At 41.2% G+C, this 16667-nt stretch overlaps 3 protein-coding genes across 3 annotated transcripts; all 3 read left to right on the top strand.

The window, feature by feature from the left end:
- Window positions 1-2745: 2745 nt before the first annotated feature.
- On the top strand, window positions 2746-3669 carry LOC119744997 (octopamine receptor beta-2R-like). Its single transcript, XM_038221221.1, has one exon. It carries the CDS (start codon window positions 2746-2748, stop codon window positions 3667-3669), a length of 924 nt encoding a protein of 307 aa, XP_038077149.1.
- A 7735-nt stretch (window positions 3670-11404) lies between these two features.
- On the top strand, window positions 11405-12352 carry LOC119744996 (octopamine receptor beta-2R-like). Its single transcript, XM_038221220.1, has one exon. The coding sequence runs from the start codon at window positions 11405-11407 to the stop codon at window positions 12350-12352; it is 948 nt and encodes a 315-aa protein (XP_038077148.1).
- Window positions 12353-13533: 1181 nt separating this feature from the next.
- On the top strand, window positions 13534-14493 carry LOC119744994 (beta-1 adrenergic receptor-like). The gene has a single exon (XM_038221219.1). The coding sequence runs from the start codon at window positions 13534-13536 to the stop codon at window positions 14491-14493; it is 960 nt and encodes a 319-aa protein (XP_038077147.1).
- Window positions 14494-16667: the final 2174 nt, after the last annotated feature.

Below are 16667 nucleotides of genomic sequence, written 5' to 3'. Positions count from 1 at the left end.
TGGTTTCATTATCATCGGAGCTTGGAACTGATTCTACAGGTAAGGTGGGAAATCATGGAATTAACACCTGGCGAGGCAATGTCGATTCAAGGGATGTCGAAGGTGATGCTGACCCATATCGACAAACTGTGGAAAAACATGCCAGGTCATTGCCTCAACACTTAGCGTCAGTTGACCGGAAAATGGACACAGATTCGCAGGAAATTCTGGGAGACGAGGATGTAGACCAACATCTGGAAGATTCTGGTGAGGAGGAGGTGGAAGGGGCGGAGTTGGATGAAAGGGAGTGGGAGGAAGAGGGAGACTTCGAAGATGTGGACGATCATGAAGACCACGAGAAAGGAGGGGATAGTATCGTCGAAGAAGACGAAATGACCCCGGAGGATTACGAAGGCAACTGGTGGGTGAATAACACCGAAGACGGCAGCGAAGCCAACGAGCTGCGCAACGCCAGCAGGACGGAGTATGGCCAGGAGATGCAATTCGACCCGTCGGAGTGGGAACCCATGCAGTTGGACCCGCTAGGTGCTGGCGGCGTGCTCGTTGAGACGCTGACTTCGGCCAACTTTGAGAAGAGAGTGTACCTGGATGGAGTAACTAGGATGGTCAGTTTCTGTAAGTTTGTCAACATTTCCTCTGCCCTCTTCTTCAGACAAACATATATATCAGTGATTGGTCCTCCATCCTTTAAACCGCATAATTATTGATATAAAACACCATGTCTTTGTACACCAACATATACTAGAGGTGACCCAAAGATCCTTGTCTAATGACCAGTGGCGTATCCAGTGGACAATTGTTTTCATCAGCAATGATTTGAAGTGTTTATAGAGTTCTTCTGCCATCAATCCCACCAGAGAAAACCCGCTCAACAACCATTACAATGCGCCGTGAAATTGTCCATATAATAATATAGTATACATAATAATGATAAGTTTTGAAGAGCGCCCCCATTTGAAAGATGGGTACCAGACCCCCCCCCCCCCCCCCCCCCCCCCCCCGCTTTTTTATTTTACGGAGGGCAAGTGTCCGGAGAAAAAAAACATGTCTACATTTCGGCGCGGATGTGCGGTTGCCCCCCCCCCCCCGACATCAAACGCTGGATACGCTGCTGCTAATGACTCAGTCAGTCAGACTGTGAGAGTAAAAGGCAATCCCTTGGGTCGAGCAAAAATATTGAAAATGACAATGATATAAACTGGAACTTGATCTCTGCACACATTCGTACGGTAGAAATTTAGGGCGCCACCAAGGCTATATTATCACAATGATCCGAATAATTTTATTTATATGGAAGTTTAGATCTGAAATATCTGAACAAAAGTCGGTTTTGGGACTTGCAAATGTCAAACACATGAGATTAAAGAAAAGGACACACGTGGACAGGTGAACTCAGATAGACCATTATAGGAGTGATCCCTCGTTGCTACAACAAATACAGTTTTGTTGGGTTGCAAGTACATGCCGAATTTGTGCAAGCGAACGCCCCCCCCCCCAAAAAAAAAAATTCAAAAAATGCATTTCGTTTGTTTTAGCAACAGAAGAAACCTCAAAAATTCGGTCCGTGTTGTAGTTGACTGTAATTTAGCAATAAAAACAGAAGAAGTTGCATGTCAAATGAAGAGGAACCTTTTTAATACCCGTTCTGTAATTGCAGATTGTCCTGACAGGTAAAAATGTTGATTAAAGGAAACTTATAAATGGCCAGTCAAGTTAATCAAGGCAAACGCTGGAAGAGTGTCAGATGAGTTGCCATGGGGACAAGATACTTTTTGTTCGTTGTTTTGTAAATAAATAAGCATCCCGGAAAAGGTGAGCAGTGAATCGATTGGGGGGGGGGTGGACTAGTGGTGATGTCAACCACTCCAAACTAAAGGTTAATATACAAATATAACATGGTTTGAGGGTGGACAGTCGATATTCGCTCCCCGAGGTAATGGAAGTTGACAAACTAGTTCCCGAGGCGAAGCCGAGGGAACTAGTTTGTCAACTTCCAATACCGAGGGGAGCTAATATAGACTGTCCACCCGAAATAAACCATGTTATATTTGTTTTACTATACCTCATACATATTCAGTTGCCGAATTTTGTTTTATTATTATGCACCTAAAACAAAATTCGGGGAAACTTGTACAGCTCACCAAAAGATTCAACTTCAATTACTAGTTCGGTTCGTTTGCAATATAATACAGTTACTACAGTTGTAAATATAGTTGTTTGCAATGTGTACAACTTTCTTTTGTACAGGAGACATCTTTACACGGTCTATACATTTTCTTCAGTACGGCATCATTGAGCTCTGGAAATTAACATTTACGCGAACTGTGCAATCATGCATCTCTCCTGGGCGATGTTCGCGCGTGCGTACTGCACCCGTGCGACAGTTCCTCGATTGCTCTGTAAAGCGCATGCGTAGTAGACTGTCGCACGGGTAACCCATGCGACAGTCTACTACGCATGCGTATTTACAATGTGCGTGAATCCTCGCGCGCGCGTTTGGTAAAACAGCAAGAATAACATCTGGCACGTGATGGTGAATTGACCAGTGAACGTTCGGCTCTCGATCATGAATATGTATGAGGTATATTAACAACAAGAGATATTAGCTTGAAGCTAGCGAAACTGCTGTGCAGTGAAGAGTCAGCCACACAACCTGTTAGCCAGTCAGATAATTTGACGACACTTATTGTGATTTCATCTAACTAAAACAGCAAAATATATTGTTGAACAACCAAACCATCCAACATGAATCCACATGGCGAGCCAAACCCTCAACTGGACGCGTACGAGGTTTCCTTCGGCGTTTTATCAGCTCTGACAGTCGTGTTGATTCTGACCCTCAACCCGATATGCCTTGTGGCGCTTTATCGCGCCAACGGAATCCAAGAATCGACCAAGGTGTTCATGGCTTCACTCACCGTGTCTGACATCTGCATCGGGCTGTTCTGGGTGCTCCCGGAGCTAACACGACATTTCAACGGGGAATGGGTGTTGGGTTCTTTTCTGTGCACCGTCTGGGGTGTTTCACTAACATCTTTTAGTGCACTGAGTATGTTTTCACTTGTTCTCCTGACGGTGGATCGCTTTTTTGCTATCGTCTACTCGCTGCGCTATCCGACATTGATGACTTTGAAGAAAGCAAAGATAATTGTCGCTACCACGTGGAGCATGACATTGACATTCAACATAATTGTATATGGCATCTTTTTACCGAATGCCATATCCCCGCGTAAATGCTATGTCAATTGGACCACCTTTAAAATCTTTGCGCCCATTGTGGTTTCTGAAATTGCAATCTCCCTTGTGACAATTTTCATCCTCTACATGTACATTCTTAACGTTGCACGACAGCAGGCACGTCGCATCGCCGCCCAGAATCAGATCAGTGTTGAATTGGGTGATCAGAACGCTCCGCAGAGAGTCGGCACAAAGTCGGCTACCACGGTGTTCATCATAACCATGACGGTCTTCATATGCTGGATCCCGTCTGTCATCTTTACTGTGGATTTTTCAATCTCTGGAGCACTGCCCGTAGATTTTAGCGATATTACAAACTTGATCTTTGCCACCAACAGTTGGCTGAATGTCGTCATTTACTATCTGAGGAACAGGGAGCTTCGGCAAACCCTGCATGAATTGATTGCTTCTTGTTTTCACCGAGGATTCTAATAAAAACTCTTAACATTCTAACAGGTATTTTTTAAAAAACAGAATACGTGACTCGTGAGACACTAGACATTTGCGTCGTCTGAGTCATGATGGTGGAGTCCTAGTCTGAGAGCGAGTCTTTTGCTGATGTGACTCAAGTCAAGTCCGAGTCACTGAAATTGTGATTTGAGACGGACTTGTGCTGAGTCCTGGACTCGAGTCATACAACATAAACACTCGGAATGTAAATGAAGAAAAATTTCTTTCATTTAATTGTCCACAATATAAGATTTCAATGAATGTAGATATTGAGTGTTAAGTTAAGAGATAAAGCTTTTAATCAATATTTTCCAAGTGATGATGTGAAAGTAGATGAGTATACAAAAGTGATGTTTAGAAATAAATGTGTATATCAAGTGTGAAAAGTGAAAAGATCAAGTCGTATTTAAAGTAACTTTCTCCAAGTATTCCGTCTGTGATTCCTCCCCTTGCATTTCCCTGTAAACCACTATTTTATTAACAGGAGAATACAGTACTTAATGGACTCTGTGCATTATGAGTAGAGGGCAGTGTTTGAACACACTTGAGAGCTCCATATCAATGCGCAAGTTCGATCGTCTAACCCTGATCAAACGCACTCTAGTCGACGATGGTTGGATAAGTTTATATAGCTGGTATTATCAATAGCAATATTTCATAGCTTATTACAGAGAGGACCAACCATATATCAAAAATGAAAGGCTTGAAATTGAAACCATCATAACCATGACGGTCTTTATATGCTGGATCCCGTCTTTCATCTTCAGTGTCATTTCCTTAATCCCTAGAGTACAGCCGCCCAGTAGTGTGTTGGGTCTCTATTGCACAAAAGAACTTAAACAATAGGTCCTAATTAACATAATAATAAAATACCCTTAATGGTTTATTGCACAATGGATATTAATGATTTTTGAACAATGGGTATCTTGTAAAATGCTTATTGCACAATGGCATCCCTTAAATGTTTATTGCACAATGGCTATCCCTTAAATGTTTATTGCACAGTGGCTATCCCTTACATGATAATAGCACAAAGCCTTACATCGTGTAGCGCAGAAGGATGATGGAAATATTAAACAATTTCGAGTCCGTAGTATACGATTAATTATGGCTTCACCAACGGAGCGTCAGCTCGGTCAATTAGCGGGAAATATTGTAAAGATGAGTCGTGATATGCCAGAGGATGGAAGTCAACGTCAGTGGGAAAAGTTGATGTTGAATCTTGGTTTAACGAAAGCCGACATGTTTCGATGTAGAGAGGAGAATCGATTTAGTGACTGGAGCCAAACTTTTTGCGCTCTCACTCAATGGAAACGACGTTACTATAAAGACACCACGATCGATCGGCTTATTACCGCATGTCAACGTTGTGGTATTACACATAGCGCTTATGAATTTTTGCTAGAGTAAAACGAGATGAACGAGACTGTAGAGTATGCAAACACAACCCTGGGGAAAAAAATAATACACAGACATGAAATTCCAATAGCTGGAAAAAAACAACAGACGTGGAATTCCAATCTCTTCTTTGAAAATGTGCTGTCCTTAAAAGGACCGTTACGTTAGGAGAGAATTAACAATCACACTCTTCCGTTTCTTGATCTCGTTTAGCTCCATGTTCAACAACTTGAACATCCGTAGACCGATCAGTGGATTTTCTTGTATTTCTCCTTCATATCATGTGTAGTCTCAGCAGAAATATGTAATGCTCCGTATTAGACAAGGAGGATGATTGGCCATCAGTTTTGTGACATCTTTACTGTTAGTCTCCAAATGGTAAGAAACGGATAAATCGGTTTTTTTTCCCCAGCTATCTGCTCTTTCTATTTTCGTATGTAAGTACACTCCCAATCAGTCCTTTTCAGGACTATGTTTAAAGGGAATATACATCATTTGCTTTTGCTGTAATTTTCAGAAATGGATGGAATTGGGGGGTTAGAAATATATAGCAAATATAGTTACACTGACTTTTTTAAGGTTTTGGGTTCGAAAATGCTATAAAAACCAAGAAAAACGATCATTTTCCTGTAGTCTGGTTCCCTGACTCCATATAAGAAGAAACAGAACAGTTTACATAATTTGGGGAATTGTAAGGTAAGGGAACCAGTCTAGCTGGCTCGTACCCGTTCATAGGTTTGTAATCGATTGCAAACAAGTGCGATGGTCAATTGGGGCCAGTATTTGAAAAAAAAGCCAGTTGTTTCCAACGCTGATCGGCCGATCAGCGTTGGAAATTGATACAAAAATACCACTTTTCTTGAAAATGACAGTATACCAGGTGCCAAGATTTTACAGGATGCTTTACACTGTCATTCACTAACAGTCCAGCAAGGTATTTCAAAATGATTTGGTAGTTTTATTTTTTGATGTTTGCAAATGTTGTATTTTCCCTTTAATAGGTCCTTTTCAGGACTAACACATTCTCAAAAAAACAAAGAGATTGGAATTTCATGTCTGTGTATTATTTTTTCCCCAGGGTTCTGTAATACCACAACGTTGACATGCGGTAATAAGCCGATCGATCGTGGCGTCTTTATAGTAACGTCGTTTCCATTGAGTGAGAGCGCAAAAAAGTTTGGCTCCAGTCACTAAATCGATTCTCCTCTCTACATCGAAACATTTCGGCTTTCGTTAAACCAAGATTCAACATCAACTTTTCCCACTGACGTTGACTTCCATCCTCTGGCATATCACGACTCATCTTTACAATATTTCCCGCTAATTGACCGAGCTGACGCTCCGTTGGTGAAGCCATAATTAATCGTATACTACGGACTCGAAATTGTTTAATATTTCCATCATCGTTCTGCGCTACACGATGTAAGGCTTTGTGCTATAATCATTTAAGGGATAGCCAGTGTGCAATAATCATTTAAGGGATAGCCATTGTGCAATAAACATTTAAGGGATGGCCATTGTGCAATAATCATTTAAGGGATACCCTTTGTGCAATAAACATTTAAGGGATGCCATTATGCAATAAACATTTAAGGGATGCCATTGTGCAATAAGCATTTAAGGGATACCCATTGTTCAAAAATCATTAATATCCATTGTGCAATAAACCATTAAGGGTATTTTATTATTATGTTAATTAGGCCCTATTGTTTTAGTTCTTTTGTGCAATAGAGACCAGTGTTGTAGGTCTCGAGACCGGTCTCGGTCTCGGTCTCGAGACCACTTTTTGCCGGTCTCGGTCTCGGTCTCGGTCTCGGTCTCGGGAGCTGTGGTCTCAGTCTTGGTCTCGGTCTCGGTCCCCTTTGGTCTCGATATTTTGACTGGTCTCGAGTCGAGACCAGCCAAAAAGTGAGGGGCGGATTCCGAACCGGCCCTTTTAGGGTTAAGTAAAGAATCAGTTTAGGGCAGATGTGACTGCAGTGTGATGCTAATGGACATGTCTCTTTTCACTTTCTAGTGAGTGAGGCATAGTCCAATAACCATTGCTCCTCTTCTTATTTCTCGTTTTTATTGTGGGATGGTCTGTTGAAACAAGCACTTTATAGCCATCCTCATTGATTCCAAATACAACTGAGATTTAAATCTTCTGAATCAAGACTGAAACATTATTTTTACTGTCAGATTTTGTATTTTGAATATGGGGAACAATTCAACTCTTTTTCCCTAGAAATATTGGTGATTTTTTTTCTATTTTCCTTTTCAATTTTTCCTTTATTCGTGGAGGCGGGAAAACGTTTTTTTTTTATTATTTGTTAATGGATATTCATCAATTCGTAGACCGTTAAATTGGTATTAGTGGTGGACAGCTGAATTATGTGATCTCTTTATTAAAATAGACACGACTTGGGAATAGAGTATGCAAATTACGTGAAATGTTCACAGTTACTACTCAATAACATGTTCTTTATCCCAATTATATTTTTTTACAAAATGCATGACGCGTGCCATTTTTTTTTTATCATACGGTCACTTTCTTTTTGACTCGCCATGTCATCTGTGATAAACACAAATTGAGCTACTGCCATGGTCACACAAAAATAGAGTCTAATTGCCTGCCTCGTCTCCTTCCTAAATGTCAATTGCATTTGCATGAGTCGAGAAGAATTGTGTTCCATTAAGCGCTATATGCTGTTTACGGCCATCACAATAAACTATTAATATATTGGCAATATGTCGTACTTGTTAATCACTAAAATATTCAAGTAAATTGCCCAGAAAAGTAGCCGACGGATGCGGGCGATACGATGGCACGGTACAAAACACAGAGAGGCGTGCGCACTGAGCCATGAATCCTAAAAGTACATCTCGCCCACCACATTCAGTTTGTGACAGCGCCCTTCTATTGTGTCGGTTACACCTCTATGTTCCGACACCCCTATGTTCCGACTGCACATATTCCTATTCCTAACCCTAACCCTAACCCTAACCGACAAATGGAGATGATTTGATTGGTTAAAGATTACAAATTCATGTTAAATGTTTAAACCATCTTAAGTTAATGTGAAACATTGTTTTACAAGAAGTCTGGTTATTGGATATCCATTTATTAAAGGTACTAGCGAACCAAAAGTAGCCCCAAAAACTTGTCTCGGTTTTTTAAGCTATAGCCTAAACATTTTTTTCAAGGACAAATGGAAATTGTTTGATTGGTTAAAGGATTACAAATTCATAAAAGTGTAATCTTAAGTTAATGTGAAACATCGTTTTACAATAATCCTGGTTTAAATTGGATATACATACAGATACCAGCGAACCAAAACTAGGCATCCCTCCACCCCGCGCCCTCCTCCTGCCTCCAAGCCACTTGCCACTAGAGGGCGCCAGTCACACATTTGTTTTTAGTCGTTTTAATTGATTGCGAATGCACATCTCTAAATCGGAACAACGTTCGATCGAGATGATGCACCTGTGACTACAGGAAGCAAATAATTTCTGCTGGACGTTTTTTGTTTTACGTTTGCTGATGTGGATTTTTCACATCTCCAAAATGTGGCCCTTTTGAAAATTTAGATGGCTCTTCATAAAACGGTCATTCATTGTTTTTGATCAGAGAGAAATGTTTTATTGTCATCCTATGGAAAGCAAGATATTGCTTATCATACTACCTTAGCTGGTACATAAACACCTTTTCGTGCAATTCATATTTCTCTAAGTTCGGCAATAAAAAGCCAGTAAAAACCGAAAAATACCGTAGAAACAAAATGCTGTAAAATCTATAGTTATCACCCAAAGTCCCAAAACGCGTTACTACGGCCACCAGACCCAGCCAATTCAAATGGACTTCATCTGTGTACCCTTTTATGCGTCAAAATATATACAGATAGGTCTACAAACATTGCTTTACTGATCTTCTCGTCATTAAAAATAAATGGACATACAAATTGGACAATATTAGAGAAAGTCCAATCAAAATCCCACCACCTGTGAGTGTTATCATTTTGCAATTGCTTGCGACAATGTGGAGATTATCGTCGCAAACAACTACATACACGTGCTGCAGTTGTTCATTGGGCCTATTGTTCCTAAACAATGGATCTGATAAAACATCCAATGTACTCTCTGTGTTTTAGGTTCAGGGTTAATCATTTTTGTGTTTGTAATCATTCAATATGGCGACTGGGGCAAGGTACTATTTCGTCCTCTTGTTAGTCTTCCATTTGGCTTCATTATCATCGGAGCTTGGAACTGATTCTACAGGTAAGGTGGGAAATCATGGAAATGACACCTGGCGAGGCAATGTCGATTCAAGGGATGTCGAAGGTGATGCTGACCCATATCGACAAACTGTGGAAAAACATGCCAGGTCATTGCCTCGACACTTAGCCTCAGTTGACCGGGAAATGGACACAGACTCGCAGGAAATTCTGGGAGACGAGGATGTAGACCAACATCTGGAAGACTCTGGTGAGGAGGAGGTGGAAGGGGCGGAGTTGGATGAAAGGGAGTGGGAGGAAGAGGGAGACTTCGAAGATGTGGACGATCATGAAGACCACGAGAAAGGAGGGGATAGTATCGTCGAAGAAGACGAAATGACGCCGGAGGATTACGAAGGCAACTGGTGGGTGAATAACACCGAAGACGGCAGTGAAGCCAACAAGCTGCGCAACGCCAGCAGGACGGAGTATGGCCAGGAGATGCAATTCGACCCGTCGGAGTGGGAACCCATGCAGTTGGACCCGCTAGGCGCTGGCGGCGTGCTCGTTGAGACGCTGACTGCGGCCAACTTTGAGAAGAAAGTGTACCTAGATGGAGTAACCAGGATGGTCAGTTTCTGTAAGTTTGTCAAAATTTCCTCTGCCCTCTTCTTCAGACAAACATACATATCAGTGATTGGTCCTCCATCCTTTAAACCGCATAATTATTGATATAAAACACCATGTCTTTGTACACCAACATACTAGAGGTGACCCAAAGATCCTTGTCTAATGACCAGTGGCGTATCCAGTGGACAATTGTTTTCATCAGCAATGATTTGAAGTGTTTAAAGAGTTCTGCCATCAATCCCACCAGAGAAAACTCGCTCAACAATCATTACGATGCGCCGTGAAATTGTCCATATAATAATATAGTATACATAATAATGATAAGTTTTGAAGAGCGCCCCCATTTGAAAGATGGGTACCAGCCCCCCCCCCCCCCCCCCCCCCCTGCTTTTTTATTTTACGGAGGGCAAGTGTCCGGAGAAAAAAACATGTCTACATTTCGGCGCGGATGTGCGGTTGCCCCCCCCCCCCCCCCCCGACATCAAAAGCTGGATACGCTGCTGCTAATGGCTCAGTCAGTCGGTCGGTCGGTGACTGTGAGAGTAAAAGGCAATCCCTTGGGTCGAGCAAAAATATTGAAAATGACAATGATATAAACTGGAACTTGATCTCTGCACACATTCGTACGGTAGAAATTTAGGGCGCCACCAAGGCTATATTATCACAATGATCCGAATAATTTTATTTATATGGAAGTTTAGATCTGAAATATCTGAACAAAAGTCGGTTTTGGGACTTGCAAATGTCAAACACATGAGATTAAAGAAAAGGACACACGTGGACAGGTGAACTCAGATAGACCATTATAGGAGTGATCCCTCGTTGCTACAACAAATACAGTTTTGTTGGGTTGCAAGTACATGCCGAATTTGCGCAAGCCAACGCCCCCACCCCCCCCCCCCCAAAAAAAAAATTCAAAAAATGCATTTCGTTTGTTGTAGCAACAGGAGAAACCTCAAAACGATATATTCATATTGAAACACAATAAACAAAACTGGAGCCTTTGAGGTTGATTCGGTCAGTGTTTGTAGTTGACTGTAATTTAGCAATAAAAACAGAAGACGTTGCATGTCAAATGAAGAGGAACCTTTTTAATATCCGTTCTGTAATTGCAGATTGTCCTCAGGTAAAAATGTTGATTAACGGAAACTTATAAATGGCCAGTCAAGTTAATTAAGGAAAACGCTGGAAGAGTGTCAGATGAGTTGCCATGGGGACAAGATACTTTTTGTTCGTTGTTTTGTGAATAAATAAGCATCCCGGAAAAAGTGAGCAGTGAATCGATTGGGGGGGGGGGGGGGAGAGAAAACAAGTGGTGATGTCAACCACTCTTAACTAAAGGTAAACAAAAGATATAAGCTTGAAGCTAGCGAAACTGCTGGCAGTGAAAAGTCAGCCACACAACCTGTAAGCCAGTCAGATAATTGACGACACTAATTGTGATTTCATCTAACTAAAACAGCAAAATATATAGTTGGACAACCAAACCATCCAACATGAATCCAGATTCTGTTAATTTCACTGAATTGTTGTATTGGGAGCCAAACCCTCAACTGGACGCGTACGAGATTTCCGTTTGCGTTTTATCAGCTCTGACAGTCGTGTTGATTCTGACTCTCAACCCGATATGCCTGGTGGTGCTTCATCGCGCCAGCGGCATCCAAGAAACGACCAAGGTGTTCATGGCTTCACTCACCGTGTCTGATATCTGCATAGGGCTGTTCTGGGTGCTCCCAGAGCTAACACAACATTTCAACAGGAAATGGGTGTTGGGTTCTTTTCTGTGCACTGTCTGGGGTGTTTCACTATTATCTTTTGGTGGACTGAGTGTCTTTTCACTTGTTCTCCTGACGGTGGATCGCTTTTTTGCTATCGTCTACTCGCTGCGCTATCCGACATTGATGACTTTGAAGAAAGCAAAGATAATTGTCGCCATCACGTGGAGCATGACATTGACATTCAACATAATTGTATTTGGCATCTTTTTACCGAATGCCATATCCCCGTTTAAATGCTATGTCATGTGGTCCAACTTTAAAATTTTTGCGACCATTGTGGTATCTGTGATTGCAATCTCCCTTGTGACCATTTTCATCCTCTACATGTACATTCTTAACGTTGCGCGACAGCAGGCACGTCGCATCGCCGCCCAGAATCAGATCAGTGTTGAATTGGGTGATCAGAACGCTCCGCAGAGAGTCAGCACAAAGTCGGCTACCACGGTGTTCATCATAACCATGACGGTCTTCATATGCTGGATCCCGTCTATCATCTATACTGTGAATTTTTCAATCTCTGCAACATACCCAACTTCAAGCTATATTACAAACTTGATCTTTGCCACCAACAGTTGGCTGAATGTCGTCATTTACTATCTGAGGAACAGGGAGCTTCGGCAAACCCTGCATGAATTGATTGCTTCTTGTTTTCACCGAGGATTCTAATAAAAACTCTTGTAACATTCTAACAGGTATTTTTTTTTAGACAGAGTACGTGACTCGTGAGACACTAGACATTTGCGTCGTCTGAGTCATGATGGTGGAGTCCGAGTCTGAGAGCGAGTCTTTTGCTGATGTGACTCGAGTCGAGTCCGAGTCACTGAAATTGTGATTTGAGACAGACTTGTGCTGAGTCCTGGACTCGAGTCATACAACATAAACACTCGGAATGCAAATAAAGTAAAATGTCTTTCATTTAATTGTCCACAATATAAGATTTCAATGAATGTAGATATTGAGTGTAAAGTTAAGAGATAAAGCTTTTAATCAATATTTTCCAAGTGATGATGTGAAAGTAGATGAGTATACAAAAGTGATGTTTAGAAATAAATGTGTATATCAAGTGTGAAAAGTGAAAAGATCAAGTCGTATTTAAAGTATCTTTCTCCAAGTATTTCGTCTGTGATTCCTCCCCTTGCATTTCCCTGTAAACCACTATTTTATTAACAGGAGAATACAGTACTTAATGGACTCTGTGCATTATCGGTAGAGGGCAGTGTTTGACCACACTTGAGAGCTCCATATCAATGCGCAAGTTCGATCGTCTAACCCTGATCAAACACACTCTAGGTGACAATCGTCGGATAAGTTTAGTCGACTTTTCAGCCACGATATACATGTAGCTGGTATTATCAATAGCAATATTTCATGGCTAAGTGCAGAGGGGACCAACCATATCAATAATGAATGTCATCCATACATAATGACATTGACTTGAAATTGAGATTGATAGCTGATGATCCGACAACTTGGCTAGCCAAGTTAATTAAGGCAAACCCTGGAAGAGTGATAGCTGAATTGCTATGCGAATATGCCACTTTGTGAGCTGGAAATTGATCAAGGGGGATAGTGGCAGTGAAATGGGCTGACATTTTATGTCAACCACTTCATTATGTAGACAGCGAGTACGGTTATTAAAGACCAACAATTAGGGCATTGCAACAAGCGCTAGCGACTTGCAGCCGTGAAAACGACGTGCAGTGAAAACCACGTCACCCAACCTGTAAGCCAGTAGATCTGAGATGAGATCAACTGACAGTAGGGCCTACATGTACTTACAAAGTGTAAACTCTGGAAATTTACACCAAAATCTAAAAATATATTGTTGAACAACCAAACCATCCAACATGAATCCACAATCTGTTAATTTCACTGAATTGTTGAATGGCGAGCCAAAACCCCAACTGGACGCGTACGAGGTTTCCGTCTGCGTTTTAACAGCTCTGACAGTCGTGTTGATTCTGACTCTCAACCCGATATGCCTTGTGGTGCTTCATCGCGCCAGCGGCATCCAAGAAACGACCAAGGTGTTCATGGCTTCACTCACCGTGTCTGATATCTGCACCGGGCTGTTCTGGGTGCTCCCGGACCTAACACAACATTTCAACAGGAAATGGGTGTTGGGTTCTTTTCTGTGCACCGCCTGGGGTGTTACATCATCATCTTTAGGTGGACTAAGTATGTTTTCACTTGTTCTCATGACAGTGGATCGCTTTGTTGCTATCGTCCACTCGCTGCGCTATCCGACATTGATGACTTTGAAGAAGGCGAAGACATCTGTCGCTATTACGTGGAGCATGACATTGACATTCAGCATAATTGCATTTGGCATCTTTTTACCGAGTGTCATATCACCGTCTGCACCTCGTGAATGCAATTTCACCATACACTACAACATTTACACGTCCATTGTGGGATCTGCAATTGCAATCTCCCTTGTGACCATTTTCATCCTGTACATGTACATTCTTAACGTTGCGAGACAGCAGGCACGTCGCATCGCCGCCCAGAATCAGATCAGTGTTGATTTGGGTGGTCAGAACGCTCCGCAGAGAGTCAGCACAAAGTCGGCTACCACGGTGTTCATCATAACCATGACGGTCTTCATATGCTGGATCCCGTCTTTCATCTTCAGTGTCATTTCCTTAATCCCTGGAGTACAGCCGCCCCCACTTCTTAAGTTGATTTCAAACTTGATCTTTTATAGCAACAGTTGGCTGAATGTGGTCGTTTACTATATGAGGAACAGGGAGCTTCGGCAAGCCCTGCATGAATTGTTTGACTCTTGCTTTCGCCGGCGATTCTAATGAAAACTCCTGTATCATTATTTACTTCACCGCAGGATGCAAGTTAAAGAACAAAATCACCACTAATCACCAGTATCACCACTTTTTGAACGGTCAACTGAACACAGTCATGGATTGACCAATGGACGATACACCCTTGCTGATGGCACACTTCAACAGAACACATTCTGACTGATGAGACTTATGATATAAATCTGTGCTGACTTACGGAGTAAACAAACCGTGGTTGCCATAATAAGGAGCCGGATGGGAAGTTTCCCTTTTTTTTCTCCCCAAAGTTTTTTCACGGGTTTTTCGCCCCTCCCGTAATCAGCGAATTGTATAGAAATATATTGTACTGATATCACAAGGAGAAATATATTACCGATGTCACAAGAAATGTCAAAATTCTTCGTGTAAACTTAAATCACCTTAGCGATGTCGTTTCAAACTGTACATGTTTCTTTGTAATGTTGTACAATATTAATAATAGTTGTTTTACAATCATGCAGTAATCCCCTATGCCTTTATTTTAATTCATCGTGGTGTAAATGTATTGTATTTGTTCATTATGTGTAGTCATTAGAAGTGTATGCAGGGCCCAATGGAAACCAGTTTCAAACTGTTTGGGCATACCCTGGGTAAATAAATGTAATAAATAAATAAATAAATAAATAAATAGACCGAAGTTAGACCAAATTAAATGTTTTTCAACTAGTTAATCAGTAGAAGTGACGCTTTGTAAAACTGCACATCAATGGAGAAAGATCAGCAGTGCTATATGACTTTAAATATCTGACAATAATTGAATATTTAGTAAATATTTTAAGGTGTAAATAGAATATGATTTGAAAGAATGAAGATGATTATTATACAATTACGTTTAAGAAGAAATCTTTGTTTCAAGTTTGAAAATTGCAATGATCAAACGACATCAAGTCTCTTTTGCACATTCAAAATAAAATACGTCGTGCGTATACCAGTGCGCTGAAGCAGCATCATCTTAGGTAAATCAAGACCAACGTTAAACCGACGTGAGATCAAATTTGATTTTCAAGTAAAAGAACAATTTATTAAATTGTTCACGAAATAGACAACATTCAGCAGTGACGTTTGACGATAAATGTTTCACAATAATTGTATATCACGTAAAATATTCTTAATTAATTTCATTGTCAACAAAATAAGATTTTGAGTGAATGTATGTTTTTATTGTCAAGTCAATTCAATTTTGAAGTAAATCGTTTTCACAAGTTTTGGAGTTATGATAAGTAGATGTGTAAAAACAAATCCTGTTTAGAAATATATATATTTGTAATAAGTTTGACAATTTCAAAGATCATGGCTTCGATCACCGTGTCTGGCAACGACAGACAGTTAGCAGAAAATTATTGCTTCAATAAATATTCGGAACAAAAATAATCAACCGAGAATCGAGGAGACGCAAGGATCGTGGCTAGTAGGTGTCACCTTTTTTGTTAAGCACATAACGTTTTATAGCCAAATTCTGTGCTTAGCAAGCTGCTTGTATTTATGGGCCCCTCTTTAGTTTCGATCGGTGTTTTTAACCATTCAAAAATGACCTTTTCAACTTAAAGTTGACTTCTTTCAATTCTACTGAGAGAACTTTCTTTTACGGTTGGTGCCGTGCGATAGCGCGCCTTTATGATGATCTGTATCTCGCGTTGCGTTTTGTCGTTGTCATCATTTTTCATCCCCAAATTTAGTCCCTCAAAATTAAAAAAAACCCTGCCCCTATTACATACCTGCATGTTGTTAATGTCGCCAATTTTAAATTAAAAGTGGAGTTTGTTCTCATATTGGAGCCGGGCTCGTAACGATCGCAGCAAGTTGAATGTGGCATCGTGTTGGGTTGAATACGGTAAGCTTAGCCCGCTCCACTGGGACTTACCCTTTAAGTTTTGGTATCAATTGCAATCCCCAAACTGACTCCATAGTCGTGAGTACAATTCATTTGAAAAATTGGACAGAATCAATAATGCTCACCGACGACATTCTGTACCCGAGTCGCTAGAATGACGGCTTCCTCTCCAGCACCACACCCAACATACAGCACGTTATCCTGAGGTCTGCAATGGAGCTTGTCAAAATGCTCCATGGCCAGTCGGTTACAGATAGACCGAATGCCGGCTTTTGAGTGCCTCACGTTCAGCGATACCACGAACTTCAACTTT

This window comes from Patiria miniata, unplaced genomic scaffold (genome assembly GCF_015706575.1).
Source record: "Patiria miniata isolate m_02_andy unplaced genomic scaffold, ASM1570657v1 HiC_scaffold_7, whole genome shotgun sequence".
NCBI classification, from domain to species: domain Eukaryota; kingdom Metazoa; phylum Echinodermata; class Asteroidea; order Valvatida; family Asterinidae; genus Patiria; species Patiria miniata.
The sequence above is the reverse complement of the archived record's forward strand: the minus strand, read 5'-3'. Positions and strand labels throughout refer to the sequence as shown.